General features: G+C 39.7%; 1 protein-coding gene across 5 annotated transcripts in view; it reads right to left on the bottom strand.

Moving 5' to 3' along the window:
* The window catches only part of Dock8 (dedicator of cytokinesis 8), a 221,015-nt gene extending 198,274 nt beyond the window's left edge, over nucleotides 1–22,741 (bottom strand). For 2 of the 5 annotated variants that reach the window (XM_078047566.1, XM_078047569.1), the window contains exon 1: nucleotides 22,313–22,740. In XM_078047566.1, coding sequence (XP_077903692.1) covers nucleotides 22,313–22,365 — 53 coding nt within the window. In that variant the 5' untranslated portion in view covers nucleotides 22,366–22,740. Of the gene's footprint in view, nucleotides 1–21,285; nucleotides 21,486–22,312 lie in introns of those variants that run through there. The other 3 variants (XM_078047567.1, XM_078047570.1, XM_078047568.1) reach the window with 3 other exon arrangements.
* Nucleotides 22,742–23,297: the final 556 nt, after the last annotated feature.

Genomic DNA, 23,297 nt, shown 5'->3' with positions numbered 1-23,297 from the left:
TAGCTCAGTTGGTAGAGTGCTTGCCTTACATGTACAAGGCCTGGGTTCAATCCTCAGCAACACACACACACATACACACACACAAACACACATACACAAATGTATTTCCTTCCTATAGATTCTGGTGAAAAGCTTTGAAAGCTAATATTAAAGACCAAGGTTCCAAGATTGTCTTTGAGGATGAGGATGATGGAGTTGTAGAGAGAAGGAAGACTGTGGGCCAAGAGTCCCTTCCACCGACATCCTCTCTAGAGGGCAGGGTGAGAAACACAGGTAGGTGTGTCAGAGCCCTCTAGATTCAGGCCAGGAGAAATACAGAACAATCTCCCCACAACACATACTCCATTTCATCTAGGGTTACTTGAATGGGAATGTTAAGAAGAAGAGAAAATGTGGCTCTGGGGTAGAGGACACAGCAGTGGACAAACTGGGGCACCCTGGGAAGCTGGAGATTAAACAGAACATGTGTGTCATGGTTTAGACACGAGGTGCCGCCCAGCAGCTCATGTGTGAGACAATGCAAGAACATTCAGAGGGGAAATGATTGGGCTGTGAGAGCCTTAACCCAATCAGTGAATTAATCCCCTGATGGGATTAACTGGGTGGTAACTCAAGGAGGCTGGAGGAGGTGGTCCCTGGGGGTGTGCCTGTGGTGTTTATATCTGTGCTTGTTGAGCAGAGCTCTCTTTCTGCTTCTAGATCATGAGTCACTTCCCTCGGCCATGGTGTTCTGCCTAGCCTCAGGCCCCAAGGAATGGAGCCAGCTGGCTATGGATTGAGATCTCTGAAACCATGAGCCCCCAAATAAATTTTTCCTCCTCTGAAATGTTCTTGTCAGGTCTTTTTGTCACAGCAGTAAAAAAAAAGCTGATTAAAACAATGTGGTAAATCAGTAAACACTGAAAGGTCAAGAGACCAATCTGACCTTTCTTCTTTCTATCTGGAACTCAAATTGGTAGCAGCAGAGAGACTAGAACCCAAGTGTGATCAGCAGGAGGGAGTCTCTCATCACACCGTGTGTCTCCCCAGATGCCACCTCAGTGCCTTTGCAGTGTGCTTCACAATGTCAGCAGCACCAGGGTCTGGATTGTGTGCTGATTATAAGGGGTCAGAAGGGAATGCAAATGTGTCTGCAGCACAGAGACATAGAAAGGATGCTTCCCGGTATCCCCCACATTCTCTCTTCCATCTCGTGATCAAGCTTCTTTCATTATATACCGCAGAACTGATTGAGCCCCTGAAGACTGGGCAGCATTATTAGTGGACTGTTTCTAGTTTTTACAATGTAGTTGGAGGGAAAAGGTGAGACTCTTTGGTTTAAAAATGCAACTTTGTTCTTACTTATGTCAGTTTTGGCTTCTCTCATGGAAAGGATAGAAAAAAAAACCCTTAAAATCTCCTCCCAACTCTGATGAAGAGGTACACTGCAAAACTTCCAGGTCCTGCGAGGCGGCCTCTAGTTCTATTTAGAATGGATGGGGGCCATGGTTCTCAAAAGTTAATGCCATGACTCATCTGAGGTGAGACTGAATATAATATGCCATACGGAAAAACAATCTCAACAGATTCCACCGAAGGATACGATGCAAACCTACTTCAGCAAGAAAGTTGGCTTGTTGGTAGCAATGGTTGGCAAAGACACTATGCACGCTGTTAAAAAGCATGGGTTTGGCATAAGCTAGGCCTCCACCACAGCACTGCTACTCATGGTAAGCTGCATAACCTCATCTAGCCTCAGTTTCTATGTCTGCATCCTTGGGTGAATAAGAACACCCTTAACTTTTTTATGCTGTTATGAGAATTATATAAGGTAATGCACGTGAAGGACATAGTAAGTGCTCAGTAAATGCAAGAATTAATTTTGTGGGGGAGTCCTGGGGATTGAACTCAGGGACACTCAACCACTGGGCCACGTCCCCAGACCTATTTTGTATTTTATTTAGAGAGAGGGTCTCACTGAGTTGCTTAGTGCCTTGCTTTTGCTGAGGCTGGCTTTGAACTTGAGATTCTCCTGTCTCAGCCTCCTGAGTCACAGGGATTAGAGGCGTGCACCACTGCACCCAGCAAGAATTAATTTTTAAGAATAATTATTCATGATCAAATTGCCTCTTTCATGACAAGAAACATATCACTAGTTTTTTTCAGGCTCTCCTAGTTTACATTTGGCTTTCCTCATCAATGAAGACAAATTACAATTTTCTTTCCATAGCTGATCTTTCCACTTCTCAGCAAAACAGAATTTCTTTTAAAGTCATAGTTAAATGTCCCTCCTTTTTTAGTAAGCTTGAGTCCTAATCATGTTCTCAAGGACAATCAGAAGCATGATAGTCACTCTTTTGGGTGAATCTACTAGAAGAAGAATTTATAAAGACAAAGCAGTGTTAACTCTGAAATAAATTTTAGAAATCATCTAATGCAACTCTATCCTGAGAAAACTGAGACCTAGAGAGATGAAGTGTACAATTTCCCTACGGTCCTGTGGGTTTGTGTAGCAATGCACTGTGGCCATGTTTGAGAAGTAGCAGAAGAAAACTTAAATCATCATAAGTACTTAAAATAAAGGCTCAAGTTGCCCTTCTCTGCAGAGAAGCAAGTGTTATTTAATTTTGCTAAAAAACAAACAGGCAATTTTTTTTTTTTACCTATTCCTTCCTTCAATGTAGAATTAAAGACTTTGAGAATTTCTTCATCTCAAGTGAGAATTCAATGATTCATGCTTTCATCTTTACCAAAAGATATGAGGAGAGAGACATAATATTTATTAAACGTATGTGGTAAATAATTTCCACAGTCTCATTTAATTCTTTTAACAACCCCATGGAATGGAATATTATAGTTTTATTTAACACTTAAGGAAATTAATACATTACCTAACATTATATTATGCATTTATTTGTGCATGTATTGAATATCTGTTTTCATTATTACAGTGTAGTGTAATATTTATTAGAGTAGAATCTTTCTGTATGCACAAAGTCTAAAACAGTGTTTGGCACATACTGTCTGCTCAAGAATCATCGTTTGTTACATAAACGGATGCATTAATTATTTAAAGAATACAACAGAGAATAATTAGACATCAGACTTCTTTTTTAATATTTATTTTTCAGTTTGCAGTAGACACAACATCTTTATTTTTATTTTTATGTGGTGCTGAAGATCGAACCCAGCGCCCCGCGCATGCCAGGTGAGCATGTTACTGCTTGAGCCACAACCCCAGCCCGATTAGACATCAGATTTAAATATAAGTAGTTGTCACTCTGGCAATAAAAAAGAAATTGTGCAAATACATTAGTAGTTTCTTCCAGGGGATCTTATCTTCTATGTAACTTTATTTTCTTCAAATATATGTAAATATACATTTAATTGCCTAAAGAGGATTAAAGATTCTTGGGTGTAGCTGGAAATGGTAATTTATATGAAGATATCTTCAAATAGAACCAATATTACCCAGAAAAGCATTCATTTTGAAGGCTGTGGTCAACCAGCAAACAAGTAACTAATAATATTTGTCCAAATCAAATATATCTTTGGATTCCCTGACTCAATCACCATATTGTTTCAGTTCACCATATTGAGTTCAGTTCAGTTCAGTCTATCAAATATAGACCTTTACTAGTTGGTACTTAATTGAACATAAACTACCTTTGAATAGCTCTTCTCAAAAATGGAGGCAGAGTTTAGGGAGGCTATAGTCTTTGAAAATCTTTAAACTCCATTTTAAAGACACTTGCTATACAAAGCCTTCCAAAGGACAATAGGGCAGCCACATGCATCAGTGGATACCCATGATTCCATTCCCAGAATTTATCCTGAGGAAACAATAAAGATGCAAGCCAAGATGAATGCAAACATTTATTCAGTGTTGTGCTATTTCTAATGTTGAATAATCAGAATTCAATGTAGCTCTATAGAGAATTAGTTCAATAAATTATGCTCTATTCTTATAATGGAAACGTAATAGAAGAATATTTAGTGATGTAAAAAGTTGTTCATGATATAAAAAGTTGTTCATGATATATTTTTAAATAACAAAGCAGAATGTAGGCTTGCTTCCAATTTTGTAGAAAACATGTATGTATCTGAAAATATATATCCAGTAGCTAAAAGCGATTTACTTTATGTCAAAAAAATTAGAAATAATTTTTATTTTTAAAATTTTTGCTTGTAACCGATGTGATTCTGCAATCTGTATACGGGGTAAAAATGGGAGTTCATAATCCACTTGAATCAAATGTATGAAATATGATATGTCAAGAGCTATGTAATGTTTTGAACAACTAATAATAAAAATTAAAAAAAGAAAAAAAAAAGGAAGGAAATTCTGACTCATGATACAGCATACATGAACCTTGTGAACATTATTCCAAGTGCCCTTTTGTGATAATAGTCACAAAAGCCAAATGCGCCAGCCATGGTGGTGCATGACTATAATCCCAGCAGCTCGGGAGGCTGAGGCAGGAGGTTCGAGGCCAGTCTAAGTAACTTAGCAAAATTCTAAGCAACTTAGTGAGACACTATGTCAAAATAAAAAATAAATAAATAAATAAATAAATAATTTTGCTTATCTGCATTACTGTTTTTCCTGTTTATTAACACATACAGATTTGATAATAAGAAGCCACTTTTCATTTTAGAAAAGAAAAGGAGGATGTCCACAGGTCTCCAGCTGGTAATTACCGTTGCTGTTCTTCAGGACCAATGGCTTCTCCTTAATGGTTCTGCTCTTTCAACATTTCGTTTCTTCCCTGTCTTTTCTATAAATGTCCATGATGATCACTTTGCATGCATTACGTAAGTGACTCTATCAAGTCCTCTTTGAGGTCTTTCATAGCAGTTAGGATTTTCCATCAAAGTTACTTTTATGATGATCACTTTGCATGCATTACGTAAGTGACTCTATCAAGTCCTCTTTGAGGTCTTTCATAGCAGTTAGGATTTTCCATCAAAGTTACTTTTGGAAAGGGCAAGCCCGCCCTTTTGTATATCTGTCCTCTTTTTCAGTTCTTAGAAAATGAGCAGTCTGGGGAAATCTATGGCCCCAATTCTCCTTTTGCCTTTTGACCTTTCTCATTAGAAGTTTGCTACGAAGTGTGCACACATCTGTGTCACAGAGGACCAAGCTTGGTGCACTCTGAACACAAGCTCGGTGCTTGTAAATGAGTTGCAATCTTACTTCATGTTATGATGGTGGCTGTTATTTAAATATTTCTCCATCTCTTATTTCCATTTACTTTACTTTGTCCCTGTTAACTTTTTCATTTTCTTTTTTTATATATATTTTTTTAGTTGTAGTTGGACACAATACCTTTATTTTATTTATTTTTATATGGTGTTGAGGATCGAACCCAGCTACTGCCATGTGTTAGGCGAACGCTCTACCACTGAGCCACAACCCCAGCCCCTTACTTTATTTTTTGAGCATCTACCAAGCGTAGAGTCCTTTGCCAGGTTTACTGCCTGATGTCTCACTGAATAATGACAAGAACCAGGTATTTAATCCCATTTTGCAGGTATTTCATTAACTTACATTTAGAACTTCACTTTGTATAGTGTTTTCATACTTATTATTTTGTTTGGTCCTACGATGTTGATACTATTAATATTCCTTTTTTACAGATGAGAAAACTAAGACTTAGGGAATGTAAAGAACTTGTGAAAGATCTTCTCATGAAGTAGCCATGAAGCTGAGATGGGAATGCAACCTGTCTGCCTACCAAAACTCTGACTCAAAGAGCTATACTGTTTTCTTGCAGCAAGGGTTCTGTGGATTGTTATTATTACTTCAACAGCTAACATCAGTAAGGAACACTGATTGGTCCGTACTTAGAAGGCAAATAAATCAAGTGGAGTCAACAAACCCAAAGTGAACCAGCTGTGAAAAGCAAAACAACAGTTTTTGGTTTCTATTCTCCTCTCACAGAGGACAAGTTGGATATGTTTCTTACACACGGCAGTGAATTAAATTTTAGAAGTTTATTTAGAATTTTAGCATTTTAAAATGCTGCTTTTTCTTAAATCAGAAACACCTTGCTCCATCTCAATAAAACATAAATTCAGAATTGTTCACTCGGAAGCTATTTTTTAAAAAATCTCAATCTTGTGGGTTTTTCCTAAAATATTTCAAAATTGATTGTTCTCAAAAAAAAAATGGTTAGCAACCTTATCAATTTAGGGGATTTCTAGAAAGTGTTGTTACTTATGACATTTCTGGTAGCATCTGTTTTTGAGACTTGGTCTTATTGTGTTGCCCAGGCTTACTCCAAACTCCTGGCTCAAACAATCTTCCTGCCTCAGTCTCCTAAGGAGCTGGAACTACAGTTGCTCACCACCTAACTTCTGGTGCTCTTGATAGGTTTTAAATGTTTTTGCTTTTCCCTATCATCTGATGTCCTGCCTTGCAGGACAACCAGAACTTGAATTCTTCCTCGAATCTCAGGTGCAATAATGGTACGTTTCTGACTTTTATTTCCTTTGTAGGCCTCAAATGCATATCCTGTGACTTAGGCCACATGGTTTTTATCTGTCTACCACTAGCAAACAGAACCAGGCCTATATATGTTTATTGAACATTTTGTTAATGGCTCCTCTTTGTGATTGGATCTTGTGACACAGTTGGCTAGCTGCAACCCCCGCTCCCCAACCTCATTCATGTTCTCCTTTCACAGGGAAGAGCGGTTGATGGAATGTAGTTGCCAGGTAAGAACAATATTCCCCATCTCTCCCTTCATATAGATGGATCTTATGAGCAGTCCTCACCAATGGAATGTAAGAGGAGGCTATTCACCCCTCTTGAGTTGAAGAATTTAAGAAATGGATGCACAGTCTTTCTTTCTTTCTTCTTTCTGGCTACTGGTGGATGGATGCCAGAATATAATATGAAAGTCACAAGATGGCAGAACTATGAGATGGAAGCAGCCTGGGTCCCTGAGTACAGCTTGGAGCTGAGCCACCTGACCTGCATCTGACTGTAAGATAAACATGAGATAACCTTTGTTGGTTAATTCACTGAGATTTTAGGGTTTTTTTTTTTGTTATTGTTGTTGATATAATAGCCTGCTACCTTGGTTAATATTGAAGCTGCAGCCCCAACATTCCTCCTTATCAAACCAGGCTTCTGGAATTAGGTGAGCTGAGTCTATCACAAGTATTGGTGGAGTGGAAGTGTCTCGATGCCACTGTGGAAGTTCCATCATTAATTCATATCCATACCAATTGTTGAGGGCTACAGCAGAGACTGGTAGTTGCCTGTTATTCTTCAGCCTAATGTTCATTAGCCCTTTCATTCTAATTCAACTGCAATTTTGTTGGGGGGTGACAGTACCCTGAGCTAATAAAAACTACATTTGCCAACTTCCCTTGTAGATAGGAGCAACACAACTCTGAATTTTATTTATATATATATAAATATAAAATTATATGAGCTTCTGGAAAAGGTTCTTAAAAAGGGGGGGAATGAAGCATGCTTCTTTTTGCCTTCTCTCATCTTTCTGTCTCCAATACTAACTCCATATACGGAGTTTCAGAAGCATCTTGTAATGGTGAGGATTAAGACAAACAGTAAGGTCAGTGGAAATAAAGACACAAAAACCTGAGTCAAGAGTGGCACCTTGGACCATGACACCAAATGTGAACCAACAACCACTAGCATTCTTAAAAGGAAAAAAATAAATAAATAATTTTAAGTCATTGTTTAGTTCGATTGCCTGTTACTAGCAGCAGTTAAAAGCAATCCTAAAAGACATAGGGGTGATCCCCCTAAGACTTCTCCCAGCACCTATCTTCCTAATATATTAGGCACTTTGTTTCTCTATTCCATTTTTTTCTACTACTCAGTTTTACTTCTTCCAGAACTTATACTGGACAGCAGCAGTTACTGTTGTTTCTAAAGTCATTTGGTAAGTCTGGAGGACAAAGAGCTCACTAATCCTACTAATTTAATTTAACCTCAAATCCTACTCCTTTGAGTGACATATGGCAATTCTCAGGGACCTTGTCTTTCTGACACTCCCATACTGCTCCCTCATTTCGGCATCAAACTGCTCTGCAATCTGGGCTCCATCAATGTAATTATAGGATTTAAGGGAGACCCAAGAACTTATTAAGTTCATTTGCATGCCTCCAGGCAGGACTGTGTTTAACTCTTCCAGACATACAGTTGTCTTCCATGGGCCAAAGAGTCTCTCACAGAGCATGACTCATTTGGGATCTTGGAAGGAGACATATAATCTGTTCTCTGTTCTCAGTTTCTCTGCCAATAAAGTGGGTATTGTGATATGAATTGGGAAAGACAAGACCTTTAGCTTCAGCACTGTTAAGCTTAAAATGGGACAGGATCACTTTCTTGGCCAAGTGTGGGATAGATTAAAATGGTCAAATATGTTCACAGCTTCTCCCTTCAAGAGGTTGAGTCTGTCTCCTTACCCCTTAAGGCTGGGTTGTCTTATGACTTCCACCCAGTGGAAGTGATGTAGCTGAGTTCCATACCTAAGCCTCAAGAAGCTGTTCAGCTTCCACCTCCATGCTCTTCCACCATGTAAGGATATAAGGAAGACCAGAGATTACTGAAAGACGAGAGACCACGTGAACATAGAATGGCCTCGCTGATGGTCAGCATTATGACCCTGGATTCACAAGGGAGGCCACCTTGCAGCTTCACTTGAACCATAGGTAAATGTGGCCATGAAAATAACCACAGCAAGACCAGCAGAAGAACTGTAAGCCAAACCCAACCCAACTGACAACCCACAGAATCATGAATGACAGAAAGTGGCTGTTATTTTAAGTCACTAAATTTTAGGCTGGTATATTGATTTTCTAGGGCTGCCACATGAATATACCATAAATGGAATGGCCTATAATAATAGAACTATATTCTCTCATAGTTCTAGAGGCTCGAGTCTGAAACAAATTGTCATCAGGGTCATACTTCCCTGGAAGGTGCTAGGGAAGAATGATTCTTGCTTCCCCTGGCTTCTGTTGGTTGCTGGCCGTCCTTCACATGCCTTGATTTGTGATGTCATTTATTTCCAATCTCTGCTGTGTCTTCACATGAATGTCTATGCATGTACTCACGTCTCTTCTTATAAGGATGTGAGGACTGGAGTTAGGAACCACCCAATCCAGTTAATTTAGTTACATCTGCAAAGTGCTTATTTCCAAATAAGATCACCTTCACAAGTACCTGGGCTTTGGACTCTCTTGGGATGATGCAAGTCAACACAACAGGTAGTTTGTTAAGTAGCAAATATAATTATTATAAAAGTCCTTTAACTTTCTACTTCGAGCACACAAAGTGAGTTCAAATAAAGTTAAAAGGATTAGCAAGATTTTGAAAATAATATAGCATATGCCAGTGCCAGTGAGCTTTCCAAAATCTCCTGTGAAGAAGGCATCTAAATCGAACCTTCCACTCACTGTTAGGGGTTTTAATGCCCATGCAAAGGAAAACTGGTTCCTCATTAGACAGCATCAGGCATGCTGAACAACTTTATCCTCATGTAAGCATTATTTTATAGGGAAAAAAACACACTGTTCTAAGATCTGAGTATCCTGTGTTCATCATGGTGTGTCATGTCTGTGTAAAAGTCACAGGCTTGTTAGGAGACTTCTGGTCACCATTGTCCCACTTCTTTTCTGCCTTGTGCAGACTTTTTAAAGGAGTGACCTCTACCAGCTTCCTCTATTTCCTCTGAACTGGCTCTCTCCATAACCCTATGAAAAATGACTTCCTTCCTCACAGCTCCAGTAAAATTGCTGTTTCAGAGGATTTCAATGATCAAGTCAAGGCAAACCCAGAGGCTCTTTCTTTTCCTTCATAATCTGGCTTCTGGCCTTCTCAACTGCCCTGTTAGCTCCCCGCCCTTTCTAATTGGACAACAGTAAGCTACGTCTTGGCCAAATTTTCCCTCCTCTCTCTTTGGAGCTTTTCTCTCTCATATCAACTGGCAGTGACTCTTGTTCTGATTCCTTTTCTTTTCCAAATCAAAATATGTATCCATTCTTCATTCCCCATTCCCACTTCGTAGGTGGCTCCCTAACCAATATTTTTCATGACTCATTGTTCAAGCCTGTATCCCCAGCTGCCCAATAGAAATACTATTTTATTCTCATATTAGCAAGGTAGTCAAGATTATTCTGTGATAATACATAATCAAAAAAATCTCAGTGGTTTATTATATGGAAGATCTCCAGAACACAAAGTAAGTTCAAATAAAGTTAAAGGGATTAGCAAGAAGGCAACTGTCATTCCACTCTGTTGTCCTAACTCCAGGACACAGAGTAGTCTCCATTTGGGACACAATTAATTGTATAGAATGGGGAAAAAGATAATGTGACAAAGCTCAGGCTGACTCTCAATGCTTGTCTGTAAGTGACCCCATCATCTTTGACAGGTAAAAGTAAAATGCTCCCTGATGGAGGAACAGCAAATATATATAAATGTACTGTCTACTACGACCTCTTAAAAATTCTACAGAGGAAGTACAAATGCATCCTCCAAAAACTAACTCTTAAGTCTCTATTTTCATAATTTATCATTGGTGCCTTCTTTCTCCAATTTTCCCAGAATAGAAATCTTGGTTTCATTTACTTTTATAAATGTTACTATTCCCAATTACAAAAACACTCTGAAGAAAACTTGGAAAACATACATACACACACACACACATAAATGCACACCCCATGTGAAAATAAATGAAAATCATTGATAATCCCACTACCCAGGGGAAGCACTCTCGACATGTTAGCACATGTCCTCCCTGTCCTTTCTCTATGATATGTATTGATCTATTTATCTTGATAAAGAGTTGTGCACATTTATGTTTCAATGACATACTATGCATATAACTTTCTGGCTCTTAAAAAACCTATCAGGATCATTTTAATATTTTCTTTTCCTTCTTAGTAAAATATTTCCTAACATATGGCATATAGAGACTTGCAGATTTAAAAATCCAGACTTGAAATATCCCCTGAGTTTCAGATTCCTAAATAAAACTGCATAGAAGGTAATTCTTTTTGAATGTCAACAGCATCTTAAACATCATATGTCCCCAATTAAACTCTCTTTCCAAATTTTTTTTTTAGTTGTAGTTGGACACAATGCAACTATTTTATTTTTATGTGGTGCTGAGGATCGAACCCAGTGCCCTCCACATAGGAGGCGAGCACGCTACCACTGAGCCACAACCCCAGCCTCCCTCCACTTAAGGTCTACTTCCCCTTCAGTCTTGCCAGCTATCAAAGCATTAGCATCTACCCCTAACTCCACCCATGGAGATATTTGTATTTCTCTTTTGCTCTCACTGTCCACACCCTGCTTCAAGCCCATCAGTCCAAGTTCTAAAATGCATCCCAGAGCTGCCTCTGCTCTCCCACTTGACTCAGCATTCTGTTCTTCCTCAGCAGCTTCTCCAACACTATCCTGCCTCCTGACTGGCCTCTTTGCTTCTCTACCTGCTCCAAAAACCTTCCCATTGCACTTAGTAACATTTAGGCTCTTTCTGCTCACTGCCTCTGAGGCCTGTACATAATTTCTTGGCTGACTTCTCTCTTCTGCTCTTCTCTTCCCACTTACTCCATTGAGCCCTTGCTTGTCTCCCTACATACCAAACTGACTTCTGCCTCTGCCTCTACCTCTCGGTAATTACCTCTCAGTAATTACCTTCCGGGTCTTGGATGCTTCCCTAGACCAGCCTTTCCAAAGTATCCACAATCCTACATGCCTTGTCTTCTCAATGGAATATTTCTTTTAGAATAAAAATCTTACTTGTCTTATTCACAACTTTGTCCCCACACTTAGAACAGTGCAGGGCATATTGCAGGCAGTCAACATGTGTGAAAAAATAAACATCTAGTTGCTCCCCATGTCCTGCTGATTCCCTTTCAAATGTCTGCAGAAGCAGCCCCCCCTTTTCCCATTGTCATTACCCCCATCTAATCCCAGACCTCAGCACCTCACAGAATGGCTACAGCTCCTTCTTAAGAAACCCGGTCCATTCTGCACACTTCTTGCTATTCTTCCCACCATATCAGTTTCATGTGTCAGTCACCTCTCTGCCATGCTGGACCCCGCTGAAGCCTCAGCTGCTTCCCAGGGCTATAAGTTCCTCCCCGTCTGAGTTCTGTCATTCCTACCCTTGACTCTCACCCAGCCAAACGATTCAACACTGTCTCATATATTCTCTAACTTTTGCATTTATGTTAACCTACCCACTGCCCCCAAATTCTGAGGATATATATTGTCTGTTTGCTTTTTAATAACCTATAATGCTTAGAGAGATTTATGGAAAATAAAAAATCTTGATGAGTTGAATGGATATAATTGGATAGAGAATGAGATAAAATAAAGAAAATGCATACCCCTTTCAAAGGGATACTGTGAGAACAGGTAGCGATTTGGAATGAAAGAATAAGGTATTAGAAGGTGAAGCCAGAATGTCAACAGAGAGTGGACAGTCCTATTCCCACAGAGAACAGATGGTCACCAAGCCCTGAAACATTTACATTAACTAGCATGATAAGGGACTCCTACATTGTCAGTGGACTTTGAACCTGGTTTTTTCCATTAGCATAAGGGAAAGTGGACTTCCACTCCAGTACAAATTCCTGCATGATGACTAGCACTTCTAGAGGACTCCAATTTGCCTCCCTAGTGAACCAGAGACCCCAGCTGAGTAACTCCAGACAAGATCCCACCTTTTCTTGAGTGTTACATTTTACAGCAGAGAGCTGAGTACAGGGAGCTCTAACAGCTCCTCCAGGGAAGGTATTTGCAGGGTGTAGGTATTGCTCCATATAAGCATGTTAACTCATGATCATTCTTACAGTTTTTCTAATTTGAGGACAGTGCAGCAGAGGGAGTACACTTCCCAGAACAAACAGTGATAAAGCAAGTTGTACCTTCAGTTATACCAATGCCAAAATGTCCACAATAAGACTTCAGAGCAGATATTACACCCTCCTGCTAATCTACAAATTTCCCTTAAGTCTCCACGAAGTGAGATAAAATCTTTATTTTGTGCTTTTAAAACCATCTGTTTTAAAATAAACATCCTCTCAGCTACTTATCTCAGGTCAAATACAAATAATCATGGGAATGATAATCTGAATTTTTTTTTTAAGCAGTGAGTAACATGGCCACAATGTAAGGGAGTGATTAGAAAACACTGTCAGATGTATTAATCTAAACAACTGTTGTTCTTTTCTTTATAATCCTATGTGAATAGTGTCATGACATTTATTGTGATAAAGCTATTTTTCTTTTATTTTATTCCTTTTTTTTTTTTTTTTTTTTTTGTTTGGTACCAGGGATTGAACCCAACGGTGCTTAACCTCTGAACCACATCCTCAGCCCTTTTTAAAATTTTTTCATTTTGAGACAGGGTCTCATTAGGTTCCTTATACCCTCACTAAGTTCCTGAGGCTGGCTTGGAACCTGCAATCCCCCTGCCTCAGCCTACCAAGCCACTGAGATTATAGGTGTGCGTCACTATGCCCATTTAAAGCTGCCTTTCTAAAATCACTTTTGGAACTTGGCAATTGCTTTCCAAGTCGTCTGAAGAAGAACCTAAAAAATAGCTCCACGACTTTACAGTTATTTCTTATCTTTAACTCAAATTGATATTAGCTAATTTAATCAGATTGCTTGGATGTTAATGACTCTCTGGCTTTTCCCCAAAATTACACAATGTAATGCTTGTGAGTATGCATGCACACACATACAAGGAACACAGGGAAACTTCATGACAGTGCTCACCTGGGAGGGCATGGAAAAGGGACAAGAATAGTGAAAGGAACAAAGAGGACTTAAAAAAATCTAAAGCAAAAGTGATAAGATACTAATACTTGTTAATTCTGATCATTGGACCCTCAGATACAAACTATATAATCATAAGTATTCATGTGTATTTCCTATACTTTTGAAACCTTTAAAGTAATGATAAAATAAAGTAAAGCAGGGATTGAAGTTGTAGCTTAGTGGTAAAGTGCTTGCCTGGCACATGTGAGACACTGGGTACAATCCTCGGCACCACATAGAAATACATAAAAAAAGGTATTATGTCCATCTACAACCAAAAAAATTTAAAAAAAAAAAACAACAAAGTAAAGTAGATTCTCCCACAAAGTAAAAGAACACTGTGAGGAGGAGCATTCTTAGAGCCACTGGTGGGAGTGTAAATGGGCATAATTTTTCTGGGAGCTAATCTGACAATCAAAAGATTAAAAAAAAATGTTTCTCTCCTTCAACTAAAACATTCCACTATTAGAAATCAAGCTTATTTTTAAAAATAAATGTACTCTAGTCTCTGAGAGTAATTATAAAAGGATTTCCAAAAATGTTTTGGATAATGTTGCTGCCTTTTCCCTAGTGGCAGGACCCCAAAGATGACCCCTTTGAAGGCACATCACCCAGCATACAGGGGTAAGAGGCAAGGGAAGGCTCCCTCCTCTTCCTGTTCATGATTTTGGGTTAGTCTCCTCACTCCTTGCAGTCAAGGCTCATGACTTGCTTGTCTTTATATTTCCAGGCCTGACATCGCATATAGAATATAATAACTCTCAGAGCTGGAATGAGTGAATGATGGATGGATGGGTGGATGGATGGATGGACGGATGAAATATTGAACTAACCAGTCTAGGATTTACAAAGCTACTAATTTATCAAAAGGTGGGAGAAAGAGGGTGGTGCTGATTACTTCACAGTTCTGCATTTCTTAATCTAGTTCCAGTTTTGCTGTTTAATTTGTGGCCTCTATCATAAAAGGACAATGGATTTTCTCCTTTGAATGATAAGAGTGGTAGGGGGAGTCAAGAAGCTTTTGTGGTCTCTGAGCAGAGTGATACTAATATGTTGTGTTAGCCCCCCATGCCAATCCCAGAGGAAAAGAACACAAAATAGTATGAAAAGAAAAAAACAACAACCTATACAATCTATACTCTTGTCCAAGTGAAAACACATACAAAACTCATTTTGTGATAGAAAGGGATTCTGATTTTCCTTATGTCATTTTATTTATTTATTTATTTGGCACCAGGGATTGAACCCAGGGGCACTTAACCACTGAGCCACATCCCCAGTCCTTTTTATTTTTTATTTTGAGACAGAGTCTTGCTAAATTGCTTGGAGCCTTGCTAAGTTGCTGAGACTGGCTTTGAACTTGTGATTCTCCATCTCAGCCTCTCAAGTTGTCATTTTATTTTAAAGAACCAAAGGAGAAGTAGACTGAACTACATTGTTATTCAAAATAAAAAGCACAATTCAAAACCTGGTAACTAGAGTTTACAACAGAATCAAGAAAGAATAAAATTGCTGGCATAATCTAGGACCTTTATCATTAACACACCTATTTAAGGAACAAGGCAGACAGAGAAAAAACTGGAAGTAATCAATTACCATCTTTAGTTGCGTGCAAGGCAAAGAAAAAAGGAGAAATGCATGACTGTTTTCACCACTACAGAATGACTTCAGAGGTCACTCAGCAACTTAGGAGAGAAGCTAAACAGGAAGAAGTTAGAAATATTTAAGGGAAGGGGTCATCATGATTGGCGAATAATGATTTGAAAGAATGATTAAATTCCTCAGGGGTATAAATGTGGGGAAAATAGCCACTGGTGGGAGTGTAAATAGGCATAACTTTTCTGGAAGCTAATTTGGCAATCAAAAGATTGAAGAATATTTCTCTCCTTCAACCAAAGCATTCCACTATTAGAATGTGTCAGGAAGTATTTGCACTAGCACAGAAAGATGTATGGCTGCAACTGCCCCTTCAAGCTCTGTGCATTATTGTGAAAAACTGGAGCCCATTTTAATGCCTGGTAATAGAGAATTAATACAGTAAGCGACTATTTAGCTATCTAATTATAATGTAGATCTACATGATTGGCATAGAGAGCTGTTAATGGTTTTTAAGTTAAAAAACAGATTATAAGTTAGTATATACAACATGATCTCATTTTTGTAAAAATGAAAAGATATATATCCAAATATTAGCAGATGCTAAATCATGGGTGGTAGAAAGGTAAGTAATGTTTTTCTTTTTTTTTGCTTACTGTACTTTTTTATTTGTGATGATAAACATGGATTAAAAAAATAGAAGGCTGGAGAAAATCTGGCTTTGTGACCGCTGTTTCTTTGTTTGTTTGTGTTTGTACCTCCGGGGCCTAGCAGTCACTTGGACCATAATAATCCTAAATAGCTAGAATGAGTGAATGAACAGTGAATGATCATTTGATCATTTGATCAGACCATAGGCTGTTTTATATTCCAGGCTGACTTTAGCAATTTGTTTGATTTCACCAGGACCCCATTATACAAACGTGTTCATAAGCACTTTCAGAGATGTCAACCTGGTTTTGTTCCATGTGCCCCTGTGTGTCAGTGTAACAAACCACATTGCTGTCGTGCAAACTCCAGAATCACTGAAACCACATTTAACTATGGTCATAAACACCATTTGTTTACCTAGAGCCCAGAGAGCTTTTCTGGCCACTGACTGGTAATAAATCACGTAAAACATTAGTAAGTGACTAGTTGATTGCCATGAAAAGTCCCAAGTGCTCCTGATGCTTCGTATTTTCCAGCAAGAAGTCCAGTATTGTCACATCTCTGCCTTGGTAAAGAAGATGGAGAGTTTAGGTGTTTTTGACATCATCCCGTTCCCCTTCTAGTTCTCTGTGCAGAGCTAAGACTGGAGACCTGGTCCCCTGAGCTCTCTCTCTCTCCCTAGAGAGAGCCACACATCATCTTTCCACAGGTCCACGAAGAAGTAAACATCAGCCTCACAGATGCACATGAGTTGCTGGAGCTCAAAGAACTCCTCCTGGAGAAAAGCTCCCCCTGGCAGAAGATTCTTTTGTATAGGGCTGGTAAGCCATGTTCAGAATGACCCTAGATGCTTGACGTTCAAAAAGCACTTTTCTAAGAATCTGGAAAGAAGTGCTCTTAAACATTAAAGACCAAAGATTCGGAGTTTGATGGCCTGAGAGCCTCTGTCAGTCTTTGGTCTAGAATGTAGCAGACAAATGAAGCAGTCTCTGAAAGCCCCACCACCTGCCTCCACCAGCCAGTGCTGGTGCTAAGAAACAGCACTGTTTGTATTTCAGACACATATTTACACATGGGAATACAAGTATTGTAATGCTTGTATTATCTTTGCAGACAAAATTAGCAAACATTTCCCAGAGAGCTCTCTATACCTTGTATTGTTTTGGTCCTTGTGCCCAAAATTATGCAGTTTTTTTTCATTTAAATTAACTTTATTTTTAACTGGCATATAAAGATATAAAATTGTATATTATTTGGGGGATGACAGGTGGTTTTTTTGTATTGGGGATTGAACTTTAGGGGCACTTAACCACTGAGCTACATCCCCAGCCATTTTTTGTATTTTATGTAAAGTCAGGGTCTCATTGAATTGCTTAGGGCCTCACTAAGTTGCTGAGGCTGGCTTTGAACTTGGGATCTTCCTGCCTCAGCCTCCCAAACCACTGGGATTACAGGCACCAGGTCCATGTGATATTTTGATGCATGAATATTATGTAAAGTTTAAATCAGGTTAAACATATATATTTCCTCAAATATTTTTCATTTATTTATGGTGAAAACTTTCAAAATTCTTCTTTCTACCCTTTTGAAATACGCAGTTCATTATTGTTATCTATAATCACACTCCTCTGCAATAGCACACCAGAATTTGGGGTTGTTCTTGAATGCACGCTTTATGTACTTTATTTTCTTAGCACCTTGCATTATCTTCTATAAAATCACTCTGATAATGACTTATTCCAATGACTTTGTTCCTCTTTCTTAAATGATGAAATGAAGATATATAAAGTTCTTGGCATAATACTAGATAGACAATAAGTGTTACTTATTTTAAGATAGAACACGGTATTGTTAAGGGAGAGGATTTTGGAGCCAAGCTGCCTGCATTGGAATCCCGATATGCCCTTAATTAACTATGACTTCAGACAATTTGTACAACTTTTCTATGCTCAGTTTCTCCATCCGTAAAATAAGTATAATAATTATTTCTACTTTAGAAGTCAGTGATTTATGATGCAGAAAGACGGATCCATATCTGCCACACAGTAGGCATTATAGAAGTATAAGCCATTGTATTTTATTTCTTTCAATCCTGAGTGCCTAAAGGATCATTGATGCTTTCCCTGTACTCTATCCATATGCTCTTTTTATCCGAAGGTCTTATTTTATTAGAATATTAGATCAAGTTCTACATCAATTCTCTTTAAAAGAGATCAAGATTTTAATGAATTTTCATAGTACCAGTAACAATTTTTATAATCTATAAAAGCATTAAATTTAAATAAGAACAATAGTAATAAACAAGACTAGATGTTCCTTCAAGAGTTGTATGATTACATTCAATGTATCAGGGCCTAATATGCAAATGCAAACATAATAAACTGTTTAATTCAGATGTAGTTCTTCCTTTGAACATAAGAAGTCAGTAACAAACGGAAATGAGGACACTGTTTGAACTCAGAAAAATTCAGCAGTGGATCTTTCTCTTATAACTTCATTAGTTGTGAGTTCCAAAGAAATATTTAACTCTAACAAGTTAAGCAATTACACTTGGTGCCCAGAATAATCCCATATGATGATGTCCGACATCTCACCATGTGGAATTTAGACTTTATAAGAGTATGAGAGAGCCAGGGCAAACATGGGAGATGGCTGCCACAGGCATTCTCAGGTTCCTCCTTGGTTTTGGCCCTAAGCCTGAACTGGGCAAAACTGCCTGCAGGAAGCCACAGAATTTAAAAACAGTTGGGGATGTTCTTCATTGGCTGTGGTATAGTGTGCTCCCTCCCTTTTGAGGTTGGTGTGGACAGAGCTAAGCTCTTTGCAAATAAAAATTTTTAATATATCAGATTTCAATAACTCCTTAATAGGTAGCACACTTTTTTACCCTATAAATATTTGTAAGGGATAGTTTATATTATTCTAAGTAGAAAGGTGAAAAATATGAACACATGCTAAATGTCTAATGGCCATATTTCAATACTGTCTTGTTTTTGTTATTTGGTCTATTTTAAAAACTAGTAGTTGGCATGCAAGGGAAAACATTTTCTTTTCCACCTTCAACAGAGCAAAACATCACATTGTTAGTTTGTTTATAGAGTATTGATCAGAAACAAAACAATTTGCCAATGCTGCTACTGAAATAATGATTAAAAAAATTAATCCTCTGCTTGCTTTTAAAGGAAATTCTTAAGATACGTGGATCAAAATAGCATGGGTCCTTTTAAGAGTCTCTGGAACCACTTGCAACCCCAGTTCTGCCATAGCTGGTTGTATGGCCAAGCTTCATTTTGTTCTCCTCTTCCAGACTTCACTTAAATTTTATAGGGTTTTCAGGGGCCTTAATGATATAATCCTTTAAGTGTATAACAGTGTCTGGCACACAGTAAGTGATCATCATGTGGTAAATTTTCATACTACATTAATACTGGATATATGCTTATTAATCCACTCCTTTGAATATTCTAACAAGCTCATTACCATAATTCTTCCACTCCCCCCCAAAAAATGCTTCAAAAGGGAAAGTAGAAATCTAAGAATATAAATATGCAATCCATATTCTTGCCTGAGGATTAGTAAACACTTTATATTAGCTTTAACTTGAGAGGGCTCTTCTCAGTCATATTCCATCACACATCTGTCCCACTGAGTATGTTTGGGGTGTCAACATAGGGATGAAAAGATATGAGAGAGAACAGTAGCCCCAGGAAAGCTCCAATTGGCCACAGGTATCTGCATGCCCAGCCCACACTGGTGTCCACCTGGAGAGAGCTCCAACTTCAGCTCTCCTTCCTACCTTTTATTTTAGGCTCTCAAAAATGATGATTCTAGAATCAGGAAAATGAAAATTTAAACCACACTGAGATTTCTTCTCACTCCAGTTAGAATGGCAACCCTCAAGAATACAAATAATAATAAATGCTGGAGAGAATGTGGGGGAAAAACAACACTTACACATTGTTGGTAGAAGTATAAATTAGTACAACCAATATGGAAATCAGCAAGAAGTTTCCTTGAGACTAGGAGTGAAACTACCACATAGCCCAGCTATACCACCCCTCAGTATTTATCCTCAGGAGGTAAAGTCAGCATGCTATTATAATACAAGCCTACCCATGTCTACAAGCAGCACAATTAACAGTAGCCAAATTATGGAACCAGACTTAGTTTTCCATCAAGAGATAGAGAGATAAAGAAAATGTGACATGTATACACAGTGTAGTTTTATTCAGCCATAAAGAAGAATGAAATTATATATCATTTGCAGGAAATAGAACTTGAAAGAATTATGTTAAGTGAAATAAGCCAAACTCAGAAAGTCAAGAGTTGTATATATTTTTCTCATATGTGGAAGCTAGAGAGAAAAAAGGGCGAAATAGAGGGGTCTCATGAAAATAAAAGGATGGGGACGAGGGGGAGGGAGAAGAGAAAGGAAAGGGGAAATTCTGGGAAACAAAAGTGACAAAATTATATTGTTCTATTGTGTGCATATACCAAGGGGTAACAATGCATCCCACCATTATGTATAATTATAATGCACCAATAAAAATGATGCTACTAGAAAGGATGATAACATTGAAGCTGATGGTAACATTGTCAATGATAGTAAATGTTTATTTAATATTTATTCTAAGCCAGGCACTGTAAGCACTTTGTATTAATTATTTTACTTAATCTTCCCAACAGTCATAAGAGGCTGGTACTATGATTATCCCCATTTGACATAAAAAGATTATCAAAGTTTGAGAGGTTAAGTAACATGCCCAATGTCACCCAATTTACAAGAGAGAGCCCCTTTTCAAGCTGATCTGATTCCAGCAGGGTCTTTATTCCTAGACCTTGGGCTATATCAACCCCACAACCTCTTGCAAGACTGCCTAGAAGATTAGTCTGGGTCCTGGCAACTCCCCCCAGATCAACCCCACCCAACCTCATAGTCTTGATCATCTTTCTACCCAAGTCATACTTCCTGCCCTAAAATTCATAGGGCCAAGTTACAGAGAAGCAGCTACATGCAAGTGGTAGACCCATCAGTGACTTTAATTTGAACCCCCTCCCCAGTTCCCTCAACTGAATCGCCCTTCCTGGCACACAACAACCATGAAACTTAATGCAGAAAAAATATGTCAGAAGAAGATCTCTATTATAGATTATGCCTTCAGACTAATAGCTTTTGGCCTTTATCATTAATATATAGGCTATATTAAAAAGCAAGCTTTTTTAGAGGATGTCCTTACCAGCTCCTTATTGTGGACTTCAAATTTCTGGTGGCTCAAACTTCATACACTAGCAGCACAAAGATGAATTTTACCATGGAACCAGGCGCTAGAGGCTCAACTAAAAGAGTGAAAATCCTAGAGCTGGGAGAGCCGCAGAAAAATCAGTTGACTCTTCAGGACAAGTTTCTTATTATCTTTTAACTATACAGTCTAGTTTTCTCAGGCAAACATGTCCTCAAATCTTCGTCAGCAGTTTTCAGTGGAGGAAAAAGTGCAGTTAAAGCACCTCTGCTGAGGACTTTGGGCAATAAATGTGCTTACACTTAGTTTGTTTAGTTTTGATTATGGATTGGAGGATGAGTAGGGTTCCCCGCGTCCATAGTTCTTGGCTAGATGTTAGAAATCTAAAAATTCAGCTGTGGGTCACTCCTTTTTGTTTATTTAAATGAAGAAGTTTTACAATGACTTTTTCCACTTCATGGCTCCTTTGGACCAAGGAATAAAAACAGCGTTGTCATCAGGTGACCAACTTTATGGAAAAAGAAAACAAAAAGGGAAAGAGCCCTATCCAGGACAACAAAAGTCTTGAAGCAACTGTCCCAACGCAAAACTCTCACTTTAGCCACTTTGCTTCTCTTCCCTTCTCAGAACTGCCTGAAAGGAAGGATCCATTGATTAGAAGCTCCCTGAACGCGGCTGATTGCGCCCATCGCATTCTGCCCGCAGGGCCACCTGTCCGAACCCCAAGTGGCGCGAGCTAGGCGGGGCTGGGGAGACGGCGCAAAAAGTTGCTCTGAGAAGGGACACAGGTGGCTGAGGACAACCGGGAGGATTGCCATTCTAGGGTAGGACGTGGCTGAGCCCAGCACGCGGGCTGTCGCACGGCCAGCCACTCCTGGGCAAAAGCCAGCCCGCCTCCAGTGTCAGGAGCGCCCCGCTGCGGACTCGCAAGGATTTTGCTCGCTTCCAGTACTGGGAGGTAAGCGGCGCTCTGCCAGCTGGGGCGGGACGGTCCCCATCCGCTGCGCTGAGGGGCGCGTCTTACCTGTTGATCTTGAGTGCAAACGCGCGGCGCTCGGCGCTGGGCAGCGTGGCCATGGCCAGTCGGAGGCTCGGTGGCCTCTAGGGTCGTGGGCTACGAAGAGTAGAGACCCGGCGCTCCGCAGAGCTGCTGCAGCGCATGCCGAGTCAGACGCGAGCCTCATCTGTCAGTCCGGGAGGGAAACTTCCGCATTTCCACCTTCGTCGCTGAAATCACCCGGGGGGAGGGCCCAACCTCAGGGCTGAGGCGGCCGGCCCCGCCACCGCCGCCAGGCGCAGCCACTCGCCCGGCGTGGCCTGCAGGAGCGGCGGGAGACCGGGGTGTGGACGCCACGAGGAACGGCCCCCGGATACTCAAACCGACGCGCGCTCTTCCCCGGGGCCTGACCTCAGGCAGAGGGGAGTGCGGGCGGATGACCCGGCGACCACGGAGCGCAGGCCGGAAACTCCATCTGCCCGGAGCAGCGAGGCTGCCAGGGAATGTGGGCAAGCGGGGGGAGCCCATGCCTTCCTCCCGCCGCGGAAAGTTGGCGAGGTCGGGAACCAACCCTGGGACTCTGTAGGGTAGACCTTATGAAGGGTGGACAGCATCATCCCTGGGAGAAGACAGTTTAAAAAAAAAAAAAAGTGTAATCTCTTTGGGAAAGTAAACAGCTTTTGCAAGCCATAGCTCGGCATTCATCCCGGGGCACTTCAATGAATATAATGGATCCATACAAGACGTAAATATTAGGAGTCATAAAACACCTTTTTTCTTTTTCTTTCTTTTTTTTTTTCACCCTGGGATAATATTTTTCCTCTGTGGAAACATTACACTCAGCATCCCTGTGATTCAGGATTTCCGTGCATCCCCGTTTATTTTGATTTCAGACTGAAATATCTTCTAAGAAACCCAGTCCTGAACTCAAGGAAGACACCAGAAAAGTCCCAATGATCAAAGTGGGAAAGCCCGTGCTTGTTTCACGTTACTCCAAGTTGTACTATATTAG

Source organism: Ictidomys tridecemlineatus, chromosome 4 (genome assembly GCF_052094955.1).
Source record: "Ictidomys tridecemlineatus isolate mIctTri1 chromosome 4, mIctTri1.hap1, whole genome shotgun sequence".
NCBI classification, from domain to species: Eukaryota; Metazoa; Chordata; class Mammalia; order Rodentia; family Sciuridae; genus Ictidomys; species Ictidomys tridecemlineatus.
This window is presented reverse-complemented; position numbering and strand designations above follow the sequence as displayed.